At 52.9% G+C, this 21,256-nt stretch overlaps 1 protein-coding gene across 4 annotated transcripts in view; it reads left to right on the top strand.

The window, feature by feature from the left end:
- Positions 1–21,256, top strand: part of EMC1 (ER membrane protein complex subunit 1) — a 25,590-nt gene extending 4,334 nt beyond the window's left edge. The window contains exons 3-23 of one of the 4 annotated variants that reach the window (XM_082684460.1): positions 69–134; positions 365–458; positions 1,293–1,421; positions 2,739–2,865; positions 3,612–3,761; positions 4,077–4,244; positions 4,929–5,000; positions 5,359–5,421; positions 6,245–6,367; positions 7,116–7,212; positions 7,545–7,664; positions 9,216–9,415; positions 9,576–9,725; positions 10,709–10,870; positions 11,216–11,335; positions 13,340–13,477; positions 16,900–17,073; positions 17,845–18,055; positions 18,417–18,501; positions 19,551–19,680; positions 19,839–21,256. In XM_082684460.1, coding sequence (XP_082540586.1) covers positions 69–134; positions 365–458; positions 1,293–1,421; positions 2,739–2,865; positions 3,612–3,761; positions 4,077–4,244; positions 4,929–5,000; positions 5,359–5,421; positions 6,245–6,367; positions 7,116–7,212; positions 7,545–7,664; positions 9,216–9,415; positions 9,576–9,725; positions 10,709–10,870; positions 11,216–11,335; positions 13,340–13,477; positions 16,900–17,073; positions 17,845–18,055; positions 18,417–18,501; positions 19,551–19,680; positions 19,839–20,018 — 2,759 coding nt within the window. In that variant the 3' untranslated portion in view covers positions 20,019–21,256. Of the gene's footprint in view, positions 1–68; positions 135–364; positions 459–1,292; positions 1,422–2,738; positions 2,866–3,611; positions 3,762–4,076; positions 4,245–4,928; positions 5,001–5,358; positions 5,422–6,244; positions 6,368–7,115; positions 7,213–7,541; positions 7,665–9,215; positions 9,416–9,575; positions 9,726–10,708; positions 10,871–11,215; positions 11,336–13,339; positions 13,478–16,899; positions 17,074–17,844; positions 18,056–18,416; positions 18,502–19,550; positions 19,681–19,838 lie in introns of all 4 variants that reach the window. The other 3 variants (XM_082684458.1, XM_082684461.1, XM_082684459.1) reach the window with 3 other exon arrangements.

The raw sequence follows: 21,256 nt of genomic DNA, 5'->3' as shown, positions 1-21,256 counted from the left end.
CTCTCCTACCTGTCTTCTTGGATACCTCTGTCCAGTTCATAGTAACGTCTCACTCTCCTGTCTCTCAGTGTGGCGCCATGTTGACAAGGGCACAGCAGAAGGGGCTGTGGACGCCATGCTGCTGTACGGACAGGGTAAGCGAGTCCTACTTGGTCTTTATCATGGTGTTGGCTCCATCTCCCCATACAGGGTCTGTTAGGGAAAGGAGAGGAGAGGGGTGTCCCCAAAAGGAAAGGACAGGTATTGCAAGTAACTTCTATTTACATCTGTACCTCAGCGGTGTGGCCATTGCTCCTTGACCATCAGAGGAGGCCACAGAATGCCAGTTGGGGAGATGACTTCACCGTGGTCTTTTCTCTTCCAGATGCAATCACTGTGTCCAATGGAGGCCGGATCATGCGTTCCTGGGAGACTAACATTGGGGGCCTGAACTGGGAGATTACCTTGGACAGTGGCAGGTAGAGGGCAAGAAGCTATATTTCATCTAGGCTTGCCTCAAGGCTTTGCTGGAACACAGGTCTGCATGGACAGCAATGCAGGGTCTTTTGACGTTTTTCCTCACGGGCCACCGAAGAGCCCAAACGTCAAACGCCATGCGTTTTGATGAGTTGAGGTCACGGAACACGTGGTGACTCTGCCAGTGTTTATCGAGCACGTGTTAGGTACAGTACGCATCCTTGCACTTGATTGCCGCTCCTAATCTTACCGTGACGTGAGAACTCTGCAATGTCCTAGGTATAGGAATGTGATATGAACTTTTTAGCATTTTAATTTTATGTTGAGAGAACAGCTCAGGCTGCTGTATCTTTGCTGGGTTGCTGTGATCACAGGGCCGGTTGCAGTAGTGGACTCTGCTTCTGATGGTTACATGGTTAACACCTGGTGCCCCCCCCACCAGGCCGTGGGAACACATACGTGACCCTGAGAAAGTTTCTGTTGTCCAGAAACTCATGGTCAGCTGGGGGAGGCAGGCACATAGCCTGTGATGACAGTCCAGGGTGAAGGATACCATGGAGGAGGGTTGGCCTGCTTGCTGGGAAGTCCTAGGGGAGGGAGGGAACAACCCTGAGGAGATTCACGGGGCTTCAGGAAAGCAGCAGAGCCGAGGGGTTGAGAGCACAGCCTCTCAAGCCAGCTCACCAGAAGCAGAGCCGGTATTAGGACCCTGATGCGTTTGACCCCAAGGCCTGTTTTCTTACCTATCAAGCTATAGTGGTGGCGTTCCAGATTCTCTGCTCTAGTTTGAGACCGTGGGGGTGTCAGGCTGTTCTCACCCCTGTACCCATGCTCAGTTTCCAGGCACTCGGGCTGGTAGGCCTGCAGGACTCCGTGCGGTACGTTGCGGTCCTGAAGAAGACCACTCTTGCCCTGCATCATCTCTCCAGCGGGCACCTAAAGTGGGTGGAACACCTCCCTGAAAGGTAAGGCCACCTGCCCAAGGGGTGACAGCCGCCTTGTTCTGCTCTCTACAAGCTCCTCTTTCTCCGAGGGTTGGAAGTGTTCTGACTCAGCCTCCCCTTAATGTTGGCATCGTGTGTTGGGCTCACTGGGTGTAGGCCTGTACTCACAGGCTGTACTCCTTCTGGCATTTCGTTTATAGTGCGGAGGAGATTCTTAAACTGGGCATTAGACACAGCCCAGCAAGGGGAGTGGCTCCTCACTCACAGTTGTAGCACGCTGGGCTTTTTGACTTCACTTCACGTCAGACTGAGCCTTTCGTTCATGTTATGAATCAGAACAACTCCAAAAGAGCCCAGGGTGACAAACTATAAGTGATTCTTAATCTCACAAAACAAACTGAGGGTTGCTGGGGGGATCGGGGGTTGGTATAGGGGGGTGGGGTTATGGACATTGGGGAGCATATGTGCTATGGTGAGTGCTGTGAAGTGTGTAATCCTGGCGGTTCACAGACCTGTACCCATGGGGCTAATAATACATTATATGTTTATAAAAAATAATAATAATAAATTAAAGGAAAAAAAAAAAGTAAAAAGAGCCCAGGGTCGGGACTGAGTGAGGTTTGAGATGGTTTCCAGAGGTCTTAGTCATGGAAAGCATTGAATATGGGAAGGATCAGGACAGAGGGAAGAAAGGGAAAGATTTGCTCAGACTTGTGGCCATTTTCAGGGTGTAAAAACTCAAATTCAGATGTGGCCAAGTGCACGGCACCCCTGAGCAAAACAGGTCCCGTGGGGATTTCTGGCAACTGCAGTGTGCCTGGCTTACCTCCAGGGGGCAGCCTTACTTAGCCGATTGGCACCCTGTAGGCATGCCAAGCTTTGCTGCTCCTCCTTTTTAAGAAGAGTTAGAAATCTGATTTTTTAGGGGCGCCTGGGTGGCTTAGTGGGTTAAAGCCTCTGCCTTCAGCTCGGGTCATGATCCCAGGGTCCTGGGATCGAGCCCCACATCGGGCTCTCTCTGCTCAGCGGAGAGCCTGCTTCCTCCTCTCTCTCTCTCTGCCTGCCTCTCTGCCTACTTGTGATCTCTGTCTGTCAAATAAATAAATAAAATCTTTAAAAAAAAATAATAAAAAAAATTAAAAAAAAAGAAATCTGATTTTTACATGTTAAGTGTCAGTTTTAAATGTTGGTGACTATTAGAAAAACAAAAAACAAAAAAAAACTGGGAGTCAAACAAATCCTACTTGGGGCCTGCTAGGTTGTGACAAGAGGACCCCTGAGGGCGGGCCTGACCTGTGGCTGAAGCTGTTGCTCCTTGCTTTGTCTTCCCTCTCTTAGTGACAGCATCCATTACCAGATGACGTATTCCTACGGGTCTGGGGTGGTATGGGCCCTCGGAGTTGTTCCCTTCAGCCACGTGAACATCGTCAAGTTTAACGTGGAAGATGGAGAGATTGTTCAGCAGGTATGGCCAGGCGTCTGGCATGAGGCGCCGTGTGGATTGTGAAGGGGAATAGACGGAGCCCGCCTTTGCCTCAGGGACCAGGGAATTTGGCTGGGCAGATGCAGAAGCCGTTCCTGGTCCCTGATTCTGGTCACTTGGAGGCTGCTTTCTCCTCATCGAGCGTTTGTTTAAAGCCCTCACATTCATGCATGGTGCTCTCCTGGGGTGGATGGGAAGTTACATAGGTTTTTTCTCATTGCCTGCAAGTTTCTTAGGAGGTACTTCTGTGTAGTAGTTATAGGAAACCACGTATGACAAATATGGGAAAGAAATACTTATCTGAAATATTGGGTCTTAAAGATGACCTGGTATGTTTTTCCAGATCCTGATTTTCTCCAGTTTGGGAGCTCTTGGGAAGTTGGAAGGGGTGGGAAGAAGTCCTTTTTTCTTTTTTTCCAAGATTTTATTTATCTATTTGACAGAAAGATAGAGAGCACAAGTAGGCAGAGCAGTAGGCAGAAGGGGAGGGAGAAGCAGGCTCTCCACTGGGCAGGGAGCCTGATGTTGGGCTTGATCCCAGGACCCTGGGATCATGACCTGAGCCGAAGGCAGCTGCTTAACCAACTGAGCCACCCAGGCACCCGGAAGAAGTCCTTTGGAACCAGCCACGAAGAACCTTCGATCTTAGCCCCTGTGACCTTGCTGATGAGTGGAGAAGAAAATGTAAACATTCTCACCAACGTCCCGCTACAATGTCTGTCCTATAGGTTAGGGTGTCAACCCCCTGGCTTCAGAGTCTCACTGGAGCCTGTGGTGTGGTGGATGAGGCTGTCTTGGTGTGCCCTGACCCGAGCTCACGGTCCCTGCAGACCCTGGCCCTGGAGACAGAGTGGGAGTTGAGACAGATCCCGCTGCAGGTAAGAGGTGGCACTGCTGCTCCCTGGCCCGAGGCCTTGCCTTTGCTGCTTAGAAAAAGTTTTTCTCCCAGTGACACGGCTTTCTTCCTGAGCCTCGGTAGTTGTTGGGAGGTTAGGCTTCTGGCTGGACTGGTGTAAGGAGCAATGGGCCACTCTTCTCTTTAGAGAACCTGAATGGGAGCTTCTGGAGCTACATGCCATGGCCTGGATACTTCCCCTGGCAAAGTGGGGCAGAGGAAGGAGGCCTGGGATGGATCAGTGGACCAGTGACTTACCTGCTTGTAGCCCTAATCCTCTTTTTTTCTTGCCCTTCAGTCCCTTGACTTAGAATTTGCAAGTGGTTTCCAGCCCCGGGTCCTGCCCACGCAGCCTAACCCAGTGGATCCTTCTCGGGCCCAGTTCTTCCTGCAGTTGTCCCCAAGCCACTATGCTCTGCTGCACTACCATCATGGAGCCCTGAGTCTGCTCAAAGACTTCCCACAGGTGACTGCAGGCAGCGCGGTGCTAGGAGTCAGGAGGATCTGACGATGTTTGCTCTGGATCCAGGCTTCTCTTCTATGTGTGGTTTGAGATGGGTTTGCTTTATTTATTTATTTGTTTTTAAAAGATTTTTTATTTATTTATCTGACAGAGAGAGAGAGAGAGATTGCAAGTAGGCAGAGAGAGAGAGGGGGAAGCAGGCTCCCTGCTGAGCAGAGAGCCTGACGTGGGGCTCAGTCCCAGGACCCCAAGATCATGACCTGAGCCGAAGGCAGAGGCTTAACCCACTGAGCCACCCAGGCGTCCCAAGATGGGTTCACTTTAGAGCAGAAATGGAATCTTTTTGTTTTTCTGAGAGTTCCAAAGGATATTTAGGGTCAAACTGGCACCTTGTTCTGAGTCCACAGGAGAGTGGGGGCGTTCATTCGAGCTTCCCTATAGATACTAAGAACGTTGTGAAATTTAGGGCTGGCGGGTGACTGTATTGGGGGTAGGGGAAAGGCCTGTTTTCAGCTCTGGATGCCTCTGAGACCTCCCTCTGTTCTCAGGTGCCCTGGCTGCTGTGCTTCAAAGTCAGGAGCACTTTCAGCTCCAAGGCCAAGGGACGTCCCTGGAGAGATGCTCCTCTGTAAGGCTGATGAGTGGTATAGGCCCCATTTAGGAACTGACACTTTGCTCTCTTCCCAGGCTGCCCTAGTGAGCTTTGCCACCACTGGAGAGAAGACGGTGGCTGCAGTCGTGACCTGTCGCGGTGAAACGGTGCGTATCAAGGATACCGGCCGGCACTTGGGGGTTCTCCTTCCTTATGTCTCCCAGGAGCCCCGAGAGCCAAACATCGGGGCAGTTTGAACCCGGGGGCAGGAAGCTATTGAGAAGTAAGTTCTCACTTGCTCTGTAGTGCTTTGTGTGACCCTGTCCCCGGGAGTGGGAGCCTAATAGTACAGCCCCACTTCCTTCTGTGGCTGTTAAGAGCTCCGTAGGCTCTGTGAGCAGGAGTGAGGAGGGACCTTTGTTTTCTCCTGGGTGCTAAGATGACACAGAAGGGAGACCTTCAGTTCGGTGACTGGGGAATAACCCCGTGGGTTAAATGTTCTCATCTGTCCTCTCTTTTCCCCAGCAGAAACCGAGCAGTTCTGAAGACGGGTCCCTGGGGAGCTTCCCAGAGAAGCCCAGGGCTCAGGTACGGTGTGGCATTGGGCAGTGTGCCAGACCTAGGCCTCCAGGGAGGCTGGGAGCAGGTCTCCTAGAGCGCTCAACCCTGGCGGGGTTTGCCGCATGCTGTAAATCGTGCTTGTCTGGATCCTTTGTAGTTGGGAACTCGGAAGTAGAATCTCTAGAATCTGTTCTTAACCACTTTCTCTTCCGGCTCCGTTCCCCGTGTCTTCTGGGCCTCCGGCTGGTATTGCTGAATGGCGATCTGTGTGGTTGCACTGGAGCAGAGCACGGGCCCTGGGGCGGGGCTTCTGCTGTGTCTTCCATCTCCTGAGCTTTCCTGAAGAGATTTGGGATTTCCTCGTGGGGGTCTTCCCTCTCTTGGGGAAGTCTGCTGCATCATACTGACTTCCTTCTGCAACAAGTATCATGGTTGTTACTCTGTGTATTTACTCGGATACCTCATTTCTGCCTTGCAATTTAGCTTTCTATTTCCTTCAAAAAAATTTTTTTTTAGACTTTTCATTTTATTTATTTGAGAGAGAAAATGAGAGAGAGAGAGAGAGAGAGGATGAGAAGGGGAGGGTCAGAGGGAGAAACAGAATCCCTGCTGAGCAGGGAGCCCGATATGGGACTTGATCCCGGGACTCCAGGATCATGACCTGAGCTGAAGGCAGTCGCTGACAAACGGAGCCACCCGGGCGCCTCTTTTTTCCTTTTATTTTCCTTTGCATATATTTCCTTTCTTGGCCTGGACCTTCTCTAGGGCATTAACCCCAATTCTTGGATTTCCTCTGTGGGACTTGGCTTTGGGGGATCTCTCTGTTGACCCCTGTCATCTGTCCCCGTAGGACTTGCTGACCTGCTTCAACCAGACCTACACCATTAACCTCTACTTAGTGGAGACAGGTCGGCGGCTGCTTGACACCACCATCACCTTCAGTCTGGAACAGAATGGCACTCGGCCAGAGCGGGTGAGTCAGAGCCTTTGCATCAGGCTCCCTCCAGGGGCTTCTCAGCACAGGCCGGGCCACAGCCTTGGGTTGGGGTTAGGGCTCTCTGGACACGGGCTCTAGTTCTTCCTGAGGAGCTGCCTTGTTATAAGGCCCCGTGACTAATAGTCAAAGCAGGTAGCGTTTATGCTAAGTGGTGAGCGTGCCGGGCACAGTGCTCAGCATTTACGCCCGAATTGACTCACCTGTCTCACCAACCTTGCGAAGTGCTTATTACTGCCCTCGTTTTACCGACGAAACTGGGCCTTGTGAGATCCCGAGCTGTGTCCAGAGTCACGAGCCCATAAGACGTCGCCGGTGCCCCAGCATGCGCTCGTGGTTGGCGCCTGCGTGGCCACTGTGCATTCAGGGTGTTCTCAGCCTCTCTGGGCTGGGGCTTCTGTATCTCCAAAACGGAAACTCTCACCTTGGCCTTCTGCTCGCTCTGTGGGGAGTGACTGGAGCATGAGGGACGGACGCGGTGCCCGGGAAACTCTGAGACCACCCCTTGGAGAGGTCTGAAGCGCAGCCTGGCGGCGCAGCGCTGGCTCTGATGCGTTCACGTTCCCTCCTTGGGGTCTGGGGGGACGCCGTGTTGCCTGGACGGCGAATCACCCGGAGTCCTGGGCCTTTTTCCACTTCTGATGCCTTGGGTTTGGGGGGGGGGGGGGCCAGCGTGCAGAAGCATTTGGATTCTGGCTGACTGTGGGGGCCCGGGCTCTGCTTACAGCTCTACATCCAGGTGTTCTTGAAGAAGGACGACTCGGTGGGCTACCGGGCCCTGGTGCAGACAGAGGACCACCTGCTACTCTTCCTGCAGCAGCTGGGTGAGCGTACCTCAGTCAGCCCGTTTTTGTTAGGCCTGCCCAGATTTCTAGTCAGACTGTATTTGGGGGTCTGTGGACTGGCTTTGAGAAAGATTCCAGTGGAGTGTAGCCTGAATAGTTTGTAGAGCTATATTTTTCTCTGCTTTTGAACAATCCCTTAGCATTCTAAGGTGAAATCTGGACCTTCCCTTACCTGAACTGTTGCATGCCACCCTGTGCGCTGCTGCTCTCGGCCTGACACGAGAGCGTCTGGAATCCCCGAACCATGGAGAAGAGCCTTCAGGCGATGGGGGAGGCAGGCGTGGCTTTCATAACCGGGGTTTCTGTAGCAGGGAAGGTGGTGCTGTGGGCCCGGGAGGAGTCGCTGGCAGAGGTGGTGTGCTTGGAGATGGTGGATCTGCCCCTGACGGGCGCCCAGGCCGAGCTGGAAGGAGAATTTGGCAAGAAGGCAGGTACGCACGGAGCACGCTGGGAACAGCGCCGTGGCTGGGGGGCACTGCTCTGGGAAGGGGTCTGCGAGTTAGACTGCAGGAGATGCTGGCTCACGGCATCCCTGGCTTTCTGGGCACAGTCATTTTTGCCCGTGTGCGTGCAACTTGCTCTGCGACCAGTTTCCGGGGCCCTCATGGCCGTGTGGCTTACATAACCTTTCTTTTCTCTGAAAGGAGCCACTTGGGAACCCCTCTCGGTCTTCACTTAGTATAGTCACATAGCTGCCATTGCCTCAGTTCCTCAGATTTGCCAGGCACTGTGTCACGCCTTGTCCGCCAGGCACCAGCTGCATCTTTCTGGAGAGGTGTGACTGGGTTGATGGGGTTGTGGTGGCCCGCGGTGCGCTCTGGAGCCCGCCAGTCCCATGCCCCAGGATGGACTTGGTTCACTGCGCTCTGGTCGGTCCTGCCTCGGCCTCTTGCTCCCATCCCTCCACCTTGCTCCGCGGCCACGTTGACTGAGGGCCTCCTCTGGGCCGCGCACCCCGGTAGGCATTGCGGGTTTTCTGAGCCGAGGATTAATTTGACTTTACTGTTTATTTCTGCTGCCCGGATCCAGCAATTCAAGGTAAAATCTGCTTCGTGCTGCCTTGTTGCCCGTTGCCTGTCCATGTGGCTAGCTTTTGGTTAATTGTTTGTTTTTCCTGACCCGCATCCTTGAAGTACATACTGTGTGTGCATGGACCCCTGGGCCTGTGGCTTGTTCCGCTTGCCCCTCACTTCTCTTCCTTGAGCTGAGGTTGCTTGGAAGTAGGATGCGCAAAGGCACTACTTTTTTTTAAGTGAGCACTCACCGTGGACCCCGCGTGGTGTGAAGTCACGTGTGTAGGTCACGTGGCCCTTGGACTACACGCGATCTTACGCACGAGGAACCGGAGGCCAGAGATTATGTACATGAGCTGGGTCACCCAGCTAGTCAGCAGTAGAGCCGGGGTTCGAGTCCAGGCTGCCAGACTCCAGAGACCAGGCTCTGTACTCGTGCTGCCACATTGACCCCGTGGGGGAGACTTGAGGGTGGTGGCCTCCTTGACAGGGTTTGGAGGCAAGTAGGACTGTCGGGTGTCGGTTTAATAGACAGGGTGGGAGTTGAACCATGGGTAAGGGAAATGCCCGTCCATGGCACACTTACCTCTGCACACCCACACTCTCCCCCCTTCTGGTTTCGTCATGACACCCGGAAACCTCCTTCTGGCCATTCTGGATGCAGGCTGTGGTGGAGACATGCTCAGCATGGCTGATCCCTGACCTCCTGGTCTCCTCTTCCAAGAGGCCAGGAGGTGGGCGTACTGGGAGCCAGGAAAATAGGTTTTGGAGTTCCTGCATGGCTAGACCCAAGGGCGAGAGTGGTAGCTTCAGTTAAAGGACCGCCCTTCGGGATCCCCGCCTGGCATGTCGTGGCTTGAGTGCTCCGCAGGAGTGGGAGAGACCCCTCGTTAGAAAAAGCTCCTTGCTGGAAGCACCTAGTCTGATGAGGGGTGAGCCTCAGTTCTGGCACGTTCTCCTTGACACCAGACGGCCTGCTGGGGATGTTCCTGAAACGCCTGTCGTCCCAGCTCATCCTGCTGCAGGCGTGGACCTCCCACCTCTGGAAGATGTTTTACGACGCTCGGAAGCCCCGAAGTCAGATTAAGAATGAGATCAACATTGACACCCTGGCCAGAGATGAATTTAACCTCCAGAAGATGATGGTGATGGTGACGGCCTCGGGCAAGGTGAGGGCTTTAAGCCCCAGGTACCAAACCTTCTGACTTTCCGTGTGTGGGAAGCAAAAAGCCTTTGGTAGGGGCTAGTACTGGTGCTGATTTCCAAGGAGAGAGTCAGCTCTTCGGTTTGTCTTCCTAGTAGTGAGTTAGGTGTTTGTTTATCTTGCAGCTTTTTGGCATTGAGAGCAGCTCTGGCACCATCCTGTGGAAACAGTATCTCCCCAGCGTCAAGCCAGATTCCTCCTTTAAACTGATGGTCCAGAGGACGACGGCCCATTTCCCCCACCCCCCACAGTGCACCCTGCTGGTAAAGGACAAGGTGAGGCTGTCCTCCTCGGCTCTGAGCCAGAGAGGGTGTGGCTTTTCCATGTTTTTAAGTTGAATTTCTTCTGGGCCTTTGAAATTCTGGGAGGGCTAGGGACAGGTGGTCAGGGGCTAGAGCTCTGTTTGTTCCAGCTGTTGGAATGGAAGACGCATCCAGGACCCATCCAGGACTGATGGGGGTTGACGCTGGAGGAGGTGTGATGTCACCAGACCCGGAGCGAGCCAGCCCTCCTCCTTCCCACACACAGGCCGCTGTTAGCAGCTGAGTGGCTGCTTTCTCTTTAGATGAGGGAGAGCAGGACACAAAGCTATTTATTTCTGCCTCCCAGAATTAGCTGGATTTTTGTGGATTCACTCTAGTGTCATTAGAAAGAAGTAGTTTCTCTCCTTGTCTCTCTGCCCCTTTCCCTGCTTGTGCTGTCTCACTCATTCTCTCTCAAATAAATAATAAAAATAAACCCTTAGGGGCGTCTGCGTGGCTCAGTGGGTTAAAGCCTCTGCCTTCGGTTCAGGTCATGAATCCCAGGGTCCTGGGATCGAGCCCCACATTGGGCTTCCTGCTCAGCAGGAAGTTTGCTTCTCCCAGTGCCTCTGCCTCTCCCCCTGCTTAGTCTTTGTCTCTCTCACTCGCTCTCAGATAATAAAAGTAAAATCTTTAAAAAGGAGAAAGGGCACTTTCTAGGCTTGGTAGGTACCACTGGAATGGCTGCCTGAGGTTAGTGAATTGGTACTTGACCGTTCTGTTTCTTCCTCAGCATGTCCCATGCTCGGCCACGGGGGCAGTTCGACCGTTTCCCTCCTGACACGTTAGCCTCACTTTACCTTCACGCAAAACTTTATTCTGCACAAATAGGGCATCCACACAGAACGGTCCTGGGAATGTGTCACAGTTGAGCTGAAGTCCTAGCTCTCCAGTTCTGCCCTTAGCATTGCATCCTTTTCCTGCCGCTGGTCTGACCATTGGCTTGTCCGTCTCAGGAATCGGGGATGAGTTCTCTGTACGTCTTCAATCCCATCTTCGGCAAGTGGAGTCAGGTGGCTCCCCCAGTGCCGAAGCGCCCCATCCTGCAGTCTCTGCTTCTCCCCATCATGGATCAGGACTACGCCAAGGTGCTGCTGTTGATCGATGATGAGTATAAGGTAGGAGACTTGAGCGTGGCTGGCGAGCACCGGGCGGGGTCCAGTGTGGGGAGGGCGGTCCCCGTGGCAGCTTGCGGCCAGAGCTGGGACTTGGCAGTCAGCGTGAGTGTGGGCTAGCAGGGCATCTCTGAGCCACCCAATGGCTTTTCCTTCCCTGCACCTGTGGAAACTCAGGCTCTTAGCAAAAGGAGATTTAAGCTCTGTTTGGGTTCAGTGGGCTTTAATTCTTTTAAAATTGATTGTGTTATTTTTAAGGCTTTTTGATGGCAAACTTTAATGAATCTTGGGAAACTGTACAGAGCACCCTTTTCCTTTAACTGTTTTGGGCTCTCTGGGGTTTTCAAGGTCACGGCGTTCCCAGCCACTCGGAATGTCTTGCGACAGCTACATGAGCTCGCTCCTTCCATCTTTTTCTATTTGGTGGATGCAGAACAGGGACGGCTGTGTGGATATCGACTTCGAAAGGTAGGGAGGGCACCCCCTGGCGGGACCTTCCATGGGGGGGTATAAGCGTTTCTTGGCTATTTGGCTAAGAAGTGGATTATGCTATTCATGTTGTTGAAAATGTGGCTCAGCACAGTCCTAATGTCTGATTCGTAGGCCTTTTCATATTGGTCAGCTGCTCTATGGCAGACAAGCTTCTAGGTACTGTGAAAAGAGTAATGCCCAGGAGATAAAATTTTTGCCCCCATGGAGGGTTTTTTTTTTCTTTTTTTAAAAGATGTATTTATTTCAGAGAGGGGGAAAGAGAGAGCATGTGAGCAGTGGGAGGGGCAGAGGGAGAAGGAGGAGGAGAGAATCCTCAAGCAGACTCCTTGCTGAGCATGGAGCCCGATGTGGGGCTCGATCCCGAAATCAAGAGCCAGCTGTTTAAGTAACGGAGCCACCCAGGCGCCCTCCCACCCAGCCCACCCGCCCTCACCGCCCTGCAACCCATGGATTTTTTAATCCACGTTCCTTTTCTCTAGCAGAGAGAAGGAGTGTTGTTGTCCATTCTTGAGAGGGTGGGAGGTGGAACGGAGGTTGAGTAGAGTTGTACTTTCTGTATGAAGATGCCGTTACTGACCCACTCTTGTTAGAATGTGTGCTTTGAATCTGATTTTTTTTTAAAAGATTTTATTTATTTGACAGAGACCAACAGTAGGCAAAGAGGCAGGCAGAGAGATGGGGGAAGCAGGCTCCCCGCTGAGCAGAGAGCCCGATGTGGGGCTTGATCCCAGGACCTTGAGATCATGACCTGAGCCAAAGGCAGAGGCTTAACCCACTAAGCCACCCAGGTGCCCCTCAATCTGATTTTTAAAAATGGGGCTGATTTTCTCCTCTGCTGACGTACTTGAGTCCAGTGCTAGCAAAGACTGATAGACAACGGCCCTGAGGGCCAGCTCTGAGGTTCACAGGGGGGGCGGCTGGCCTTGGCCTCATTAGCAGGCCTGCTGACAGGAGGGATCTGGGTCATGTACTCACCAGCGGCCCTCCATCCTGTCCCACAGGGCCTTTTGCAGTGCAACATAGAGCTTAGGAGCTTGGACCCAGCTGCCCGGATGGGAAGCCGGGCTCTATGATTTATTAACTTCGTGATCTTGGGCCCATGACGTCCCTCGCCCTGTTTTCTTGTCTATGGTCTCCCCAGAAAACATGTTCATTACCCCTGTGGGTGAAAAAAATTGTCCCCTCAAGTTATTAAAAAGGGGCCTTGAAAGTGATGGCTCTTCATGGTTGGGGGAGCAAGCTCTCGGGTATCACGATTGGTCGGGTCCTGAGGACATGGGAAGAAACCGTGGCCAAGGGAAGACAGAGGACACAAAGCTCTGTGTATACACAGTGTGGATAGATAATAACTTCTTTAACTGCGGGGTTCCTGGGTGGCTCTGTCCATCAAGTGTCCGACTCTCAGTTTTGGTTCAGGTCATGATCTCAGGGTCATGCGGTCCAGCCCCGTACCCGGCTCCATGCAGTGTGGGGTCTGCTTGAGATTCTCTCCCTCTGCCCTTCCGGCTCCTGCAGGCTTCCATGCTCTCTCTCTCAAACAAATACATCTTTAAAAAAATAATATATTTAACTGTAAAACTTTGTGAATTGGTTTTCTTTGACTATGAAGAACATCTCCTATAATGTTTCAAGGTCCCTGGCAGTTTAGTGATTTACTGCTAAGCTCAGATATTGGAGCCATAGTTAGTAGTAGTAAGTGGTAAACTTTCCTTGGATATTTCCTACTCAGATAAACAATGGGATACCACTGAACATTCCTCTCCTTTCTTACTGGCTTTACTGTCTTGCCTAATCAAACAGAGATCCAAAACATCTGCACAAACTAGATCCTTACTGCTGTTTCCCTAGGAGCTCTGATCTCTGTTTCTTTGGGCACAAAGGCCCCAAATAAAGGAATGTGGGATGTCTCTGCCTATAGCTGTCACAGGACTCAGTGTATCGTCCACATCATAAGTGCTGGCTCTTTTGCCCCGGCCCTAGGATCTTACCACTGAGCTGAGTTGGGAGCTGACTATTCCCCCAGAAGTGCAGCGCATCGTCAAGGTGAAGGGGAAGCGCAGCAGCGAGCACGTTCATTCCCAGGGCCGCGTGATGGGGGACCGCAGCGTGCTCTATAAGGTACGATTCTGCGGTCTGCTGCCGGGCAGAAGGGCAAGGGTTTGGATTCTGGCTCTGGGGTTTGATAGCTACTTGATCTTGAGGGAGTCATTTCATTCCTTTGAGCTTTCATTTCTTGTCTGTCAAATGAGTCTGACAAGTGCCTCCTTTGTAGGGCTGTCGTGATGATCGCGTGACACTCACGCCTAGCATAGTACCTGGCCTATGGCTGCTACTGGTAGATGCTAGCTCTTGCTGTTCATGGTAGTGCTGGTAGGATGCTGGGGGCTTAAGCCTTCATTGATCCAGTAGAAACTCCATCTCTGTGATCCACACTAGTTAGTGGTGAAGGAGAGAGACAGAGAGGTGGCTAGTGGGCTGCCAAACTGTTGGGAGAGAAGGCAGCCTTGTAGCGATGCGTGGTCATCAGTGACCCCCTCCGCAGAGTGTGGGCTGAGTTGGAGGAGGAGGCGTGATGCAGCCCAGAGTGCAGCCAAGGCAGCTGACGGGGGAGCAGCAGCTTCATGGGGCGTGGGCTGGACTGTCCAGGTTCACACCTGGCTCTGCCCCACGCGGGCTGCTCTTCGTGGGTAGTTTGCGGAGGCTTCCCAAATGTCTATTTTTAAGAATATAATGGGGCTAAAAGCACCTACATTATAGGATTGTCGTGAAGATTAGTGGTAACACGTAACGACACGTAACATGGTTAGAACAGTGCCAGTCTCGTGGTTAACCTTATTACCGCTCCTGATTAGAAATCTTTAGGGACGGCTGACTTTGGCTGCAGTCAGTTTGCTTTAGTCAGTCAGAACGGCCAAAATAATACAAATTCTAGAGTATGCTTGATTGTGCTAGAAAAAGTGTATTCTTTATGTAATTTTACATTTATGAGTTAGAATTTACAAAGAGTACTTGTATTTTTCCAAGTAGTTCTAACTAGGGCTTAATTAGTAGTTCTAAAGTAGGGCTTTTTTGGATTTATACTCATCACACACGCTTTTTAGTGTTTTTTGTTTGTTTGTTTTTTTTCAATAAGCTTCTTTTTGTTTTAGCCTAATTTTAGATTTACAGGAAAGCTGGAAAGATGGTACATTGAATTCGCATGTGCACCTTACCTGGTTTCCCCTGGGGTCTGTGGTGCATCTGTCTGAACTAAGAAACCAGCATTGGTATAAGACTGTTGACTCCAGACTTTCTCAGAGTTTCACCAGTTTTCCTGCTAAGGTCCCTTTCTGCTGCAGGCCCAACCCCGAGCCCCATGCTCCACAGACTTGCCACGTTTCTCTAAGTCTCCTCTGGTCTGTTTAGTTTTTTGTTGTTGTTGTTGTTTTTTAAAGATTTTATTTATTTATTAGACAGTCAGAGATCACAAGCAGGCAGAGAGGCAGGCAAAGAGAGAGGAAGGGAAGCAGGCTCCCGCTGAGCAGAGAGCCCGATGAGGGGCTCGATCCCAGAACCCTGGGATCATGACCTGAGCCGAAGGCAGAGGCTTTAACCCACTGAGCCACCTAGGCGCCCCCTATTTAGTTTTTCGTCACCTTGATAGATTTGAAGAGTATGAGGCAGGTGTTTTGTAGAGAATTTTGGTTTGTCTGACGTTTTTCTTGTGGTTAGACCATGGTTGTGGGTTTAGAAGGAACACCACAGAGGGGAAGCTGTACTTTTTTTGGGGGGAGGTGGTGGGGTTGCTAGCAGGATGTCAGACACTCTTTTAGACTCTGAGATATATCCATGAACAAAATAGACAAAATTGAGGCTCTAACTGTATTCAGGAGAGACCAGAAAGCAAGTACACCGATAAATGTAAAGCGTATCAGAGGGCAGCTAGTTCTATTGAAGAACAAAGCCGAGAAGGGGGTGAAGTTGGGATTGGAAGGGCGTGCAAGTTAGAATAGGTTAAGGAGGATCTCACCGTAACAGTGACACCTCGGAAAGGAAGAAGGATAGTGCGTGACATCAGGGGAACAGCCTTCTGGACAGGAAGGCTGGAGTGGACCTGGAGGGTTCCAGAAACAGCAAGGGGGACAGTATGACTGGAGTGCGGTGAGCAGGGAGAGTTCAGGCTGCTGAGGTCAGAGGGTGGCAGGACATGTCATGAGGCCACCACCCCAGCCTTGGTGTTGAGTGAGCTGGAGTGCCGGTGGGAAGTTGGGAGCACGGGTGTGACCTAAGTGACCGAGGTTAAGGGCTCGCCCAGAGGACCAAGGGAGACAGCAGGCAGACCTGCTGTTGCAGCAAGCCTGGTGACATGGTGGTGGCTTGATTGGGGTTGGGGGTGGGGAGGAGGGACCAGATTCCAGGGCGTTCTGAAGGTAGAGCCAGGAGGATATGCTGGTGGGTGGGGTGTTCGGTCTGTGCCGGAGAGAGAGAAGGGAGTCCAGAAAGAATCAGAGGTCCTGGGTCTCAAACCTGACACGTGGGGAGGCCTGCGGGGAACAGGCTTTAGGCAGGGGCAGGACGGGATACCCTTTGGGGCATGTCAGGTTTGAGGTGGGACATTTAAGAAGAGATACTGAGATAACAGCCCTTTAGAGTCTGGGGTTCAGGGAAAGTGTAGTGTGGGTGTGTAACCTTGGCCATTGCCAGCACCCCTGGGTGGCGTGACCACAAGAGCGAGTATAGACAATGTTCAGGAGACCGGGGAGATGAGGAGCCTGCAGAGTAGACTGACAAGGAGCAGCCAGTGGGGTGGAGGAAAACCAGGGCCATGCGTCCTGGATGCCAAGTGGAGAAAGTGGTTTTTTCCAAGATTTTATTTATTTATTGGACAGACAGAGATCACAAGCAGGCAGAGAGGCAGGCAGAGAGAGTTGGAAGCAGGCTCCCCGCCGAGCAGGGAGGCCAACGCGGGGCTTGATCCTAGGACTCTGGGATCATGACCTGAGCTGAAGGCAGATGCTTAACCCACTGAGCCACCCAGGCACCCTGAGATAGTGTGTTGAGAAGGGGCGATCACCTGTGTCCCATTGTTCTAGCAGGTCGGGTGAGAAGAGGACTGAGACTTGTCTGTTGGTTCAGGCGTAGGGCGGGCCCTGGCGCAGAGAAACCGCACTGGGGGAGCAGTGGCTTAGGTCAGGGAGTGGGCAGGCTGGACTGTATCTCAAGTTAACCATTTGCTGTGTCTGTGACGTGAGCAAGTTGTGTTGTGGCCTGCAGCCTTCTCTCACCGACCGTGTACGGGTGACAATAGCTCCATTTCGAGGTGGTTTGTGGGATTCTGGGGGGTGATGTGAGCGGAGCACCTGATGTGGCACGTGGCACCCGGGGACTCTAACCAGGGGCCGTGATGACAAGCTCTGGTAGCGAGTTCCTCCGGCCAGGAAGCCCGATTGCTCTGCCCGCCAGCAGGCTTCCGGGCGGCCTTTCCACCCAGGGCTCCCGCACGGCAGGGCTTGTGATTGGCCATCACGGTTCTGGAGGAACTCTTCTCTCCTTCTCCCCAGAGCCTGAACCCCAACCTGCTGGCCGTGGTGACGGAGAGCACAGACACGCACCACGAGCGCACCTTCGTGGGCATCTTCCTCGTCGATGGCGTCACTGGGCGCGTCATCCACTCCTCCGTGCAGAGGAAGGCCAAGGGCCCTGTCCACATCGTGCACGCAGAGAACTGGGTGGTGGTAAGAGCGCCAGACGTGTGGGTGTCAGTCAGGTTCACGACCCAGCCAAGACCTGTGTCTCAAATCCTTTCAGTGCCTCTTGTTCCAGAAACTGGTAGCCTCTTTGTGTTTCTATAGAATCCAAACCCCTGGATGGCAGCTGAGGTGCTGTTTAGGGAATTTGGCTCAGGAATTAGATGACCTTGGGCTCATGGCAGCCCTTCCCTTTCTTGACTGTGTGACCTTCTAAAATTTTTTTTTTAAAGATTTTATTCGACAGAGAGCGAGAGAGGGGACGCAAGCAGGGGCAGTGGGAGAGGGAGAAGGGGACTCCCCACTGAGCAGGGAGCCCGCTGCGGGGCTGGATCCCAGCACCTGAGGATCATGACCTGAGCTGAAGACAGATGCTTAATGACTGAGCCACCCAGGCGCCCCTCGACTGTGCGACCTTGAAGTGATTATTGAGCTCCCTGTGTCGCATCACTCATGAAGGAGGGCTAGGAGAGTGTCTTCTGGTCTGGGTTGGAATAACGCTTGCCACATGATAAGCACTCAGACCCTAGCTATTGTTATTCTGACTTCTGAGTATCTTGAGAACTCCTTTGTCTTATGGTGAACTTTGCCTAAAGCTAGATAAAAGTACCCTGAAAGTTAGTAAACTTGGTAGCCGGGTGGTTTCTGTCCTTCCTGGACGTGTAGCTCATGCATGGAAAGAGAGGTGCCTTCTTGCGTCATCCCCCTTTCCAGCCCAAGTGGCAGCTTAGTCCCCAGCTGTCCCCCTCCTCTCTCCAGTACCAGTACTGGAACACCAAGGCCCGGCGCAATGAGTTTACGGCGCTGGAGCTCTACGAGGGCACTGAGCAGTACAATGCCACTGCCTTCAGTTCCCTGGACCGCCCCCAGCTGCCCCAGGTCCTCCAGCAGTCCTACATCTTCCCTTCCTCCATCAGCGCCATGGAAGCCACCATCACCGAGCGGGGCATCACCAGCCGGCACCTGCTTAGTGAGTGACCAGGGGAGGGTCTCAGGGTGACGGTTTTGGTTTCTGTAGGGCCCCACACCAAGGAGAATTGCAGCTGGACGCGCATCACGGGCACAGCCCTGTTTGACCACTAGGGGAGGCTAGAGAGGAGGGCTTTATTGCTGCAGGAAAAGTTCCTTAGTCTAGCTTGGCCACCTATAAGAGATTGACAGGACTCTCATTTCTCTCCTTTCTGTTTGTTTGGGAGAGAGCGCATGTGCACAAGACGGGGGGCGGTGGGGATAGGGTAAGGGAGGAGGGAGAGCGAATCTTAAGCAGCCTCCCCTTGAGTGTAGAGCGTCGTATGGGCTCGGCTCCCATGACCGCACCTGTTTCTCCGCAGTTGGGCTGCCTTCCGGAGCCATTCTTTCCCTTCCTAAGGCCTTGCTGGATCCCCGGCGTCCAGAGATCCCAACAGAGCAAAGCAGGTGAGACGCTTGCAGGAGTACCGGAGCCTCCGACCCTCAGGAACGTGACCTGTTGATGATGCCTGGTCCTCAGCCTGCCGCGTGCTGTCTTGCTGTGCTGGGGGCAGAGCAGGAGCAAGTCTGATGAAGACCTCTCCCTTCGTGGAGATAACATGCTGGTGGGGGAATGGGATGGATGTTACGTAAGATAAGCAAGAGAAATAATACCGTGTCACGTGTTTATATATGCTACAGAGAAAAAATTAAGATGGGACCAGGCCTATGTACAGAAGGGTGGGGTAGGGCATTATGAGGGGGCGTAACTTGAGAGTGTGGCTTGGGGTGCCTGGCTGGGAAGGTGACTGCAGAGTGAAGACTTGGAGGTGGTAAGAAGCCAGCCTGTGGCTGTCTGGGGGAGGGCTTCTCAGTCAGGGGAGGGCTGTGCCCGTGCCCTGAGACCGTGGCTGGCGAGCCAGAAGCAGGGAGGAGGCCACACTGGCTGCAGCAGCCGGTGGGGTGGGGCATGGGAGGCGGTGAGTTCGGGGAGCTAACAGGGCTGGGTCACGTGGGGAATAGCTTGTCACCGTTAGCATTCAGTTCTGTATTGTCAGCCAGCATTTGCATATTTTCTCGCCTCCATCCCGAATTCTGTTCACTTAGGGGTGTGGGGAACTGAGCAGTGTGGGAAGAGAGCAGATCTGTGTTTGCACAGGAGGAAAGGGGGAGTGTGGTTAGCCCATGGGGTGAGCCTAGGCTTTTCTGAGGAACGTGGACCGAGGCTCTCTGAGTCAAGAGGCTGCACGTGTGGGTTAGACTGGCCCTGACCTCCTCTGGTGTGAAGCACTGGCTGTTATTCGATTTAGAACAGGGTCTCCCCTCTACCCAGGTTTCTTTCTTGGAGCCCCTGCTGGCATTCAGCTGCCACATTTTTAACTACTTGATGCAAGTAGACCTTGAAGGAAGATTCGAGGCTAGATACGTGGCCTGGAAAGCTCCTGGGGCTCAGAAAGGGCAGCCGAGAGGTCCCCTTGCCGCGGTATTGAATGCCGGTCCTGGCTGATGTTTTGCAGGGAGGAGAACCTGATCCCATATTCCCCAGATGTGCAGATACACGCAGAGCGATTCATTAACTACAACCAGACAGTTTCTCGAATGCGAGGCATCTACACAGCTCCCTCAGGCCTGGAGTCCACTTGCCTGGTGAGTGGGGCCGCCCGCTACCGTGCGCAGCGGTGGCCCTTCAGTTCATGCTCGGGAAGCAGCTGATGAAATTCCATATCCTTTCTGTCCAGAGCTCGAGGTCCTGGTGGACCACTGGCCGCCTCTCTCATGTATTTCTCGTTCCCTCCGCCTTCCAGGTTGTGGCCTATGGTTTGGACATTTACCAAACTCGAGTCTACCCATCCAAGCAGTTTGACGTCCTGAAGGACGACTATGACTACGTGCTGATCAGCAGCGTCCTCTTCGGCCTGGTGTTTGCCACCATGATCACCAAGAGGCTGGCACAGGTGAAGCTCCTGAATCGGGCCTGGCGGTAAGGGTGCAGGACCCCAGCGCCGGAGAGCAGAGAGCTGGGGGCAGCAGGGGCCAGGCGGGGAGCTCCGGCTGCGGTGCGGCGGCCCAGGCGGGGACGCGGGTCGGGTGCTCTCCTCAGCTGAGTCGTGGGGAAGAAGCTGGACTCTCATGGAGACTCCTTTTGGGATGCGTCTGCTGCAGCGTCGGCGGCCGGTGGAGGCTGAGCTCTCTCAGCCAGGGATCTCGAAGCCTCTCCGCGGACTCGCCCTCACAGTCCGAAGGCCATGACCCCGCTTCCCTCCGTTGCCTGTCCATGAATGTTGTTTCTTTGCCAAGTCCCCCCGACAGATTTTTCTCTTTCGGGAGGCCTGCTTCTGTAGATTTTGGTTCACCTTTTGTGTTTCCCAGGCTTACGTAGAAATCCTTCTGACCGTTTCCCTGCCTCATGCTTCCCAGTCAGGCGGGAGCTCTTACTGGTAACTCCGCCTCATAGGTGCTTTTACTCTTTCATGTTGGGAGGAAGAAGATCTGTGCTTAGTTGAGGCTTAAAGACAGATCCAGCCTCTCGGATTCTCTCCCAAGAGCTGAGGAATCTAGATATGGCATCAAAATTTAAGCCTCTGGTTTGGAGGCTGTCAATCATCCGGTGGGGCCATGCAGTCCTTGTTGCTGTTTATCACAAGTCAGCTGTGACATAGTGTCCTACTTTGTCGATCATTGCCCATGCTTTGCGCCTAAGGTGTGTCCGAGCCGAGGCCGCCTTAATACTACTGAATTGCCTGAAACTGCAAGAGATTTCAAGGGAGGAGAGACTCCACCTGTTTCACGGTACCTCCTAACCTCTCAGTTCACCCCCAGGCTGGCCTCGTCCTTCGCTGACCTAGTCAGAGCCAGCCGTCCTGTTTGAGAACCTCATTATTTATTTTTTATTTTTAGATACAAATTCATGAGCGCGTCACCACATTCCTCCTAAAGTGGGTAGATTTTAAATGTTACTGCTGCAACCTTTGCAGCTTTAAAAGCGGGGTGAGCGGGGTGGGCATAGGAAACTGGCATGTGGTGGATGAAGCCTTGCCTGTCGGCTGAGCTGTCGTCTCTGACAAATGGAAAAAGTCCTAAAAGTTTCCTTTGTGCCTGGATCCGGGGAACGATGGCGTTTTTCTTTCCCGTGAAGGATGACGTGTGCGGAGGAGACCGTCTCTAGCGCTGTGGGGGCGAGTGCTTCACTCAGGTGTCTGAATAAAGTGGATGAGGAATGGAA

Source organism: Mustela nivalis (genome assembly GCF_964662115.1).
Source record: "Mustela nivalis genome assembly, chromosome: 10".
Lineage (NCBI taxonomy): Eukaryota > Metazoa > Chordata > Mammalia > Carnivora > Mustelidae > Mustela > Mustela nivalis.
The sequence above is the reverse complement of the archived record's forward strand: the minus strand, read 5'-3'. Positions and strand labels throughout refer to the sequence as shown.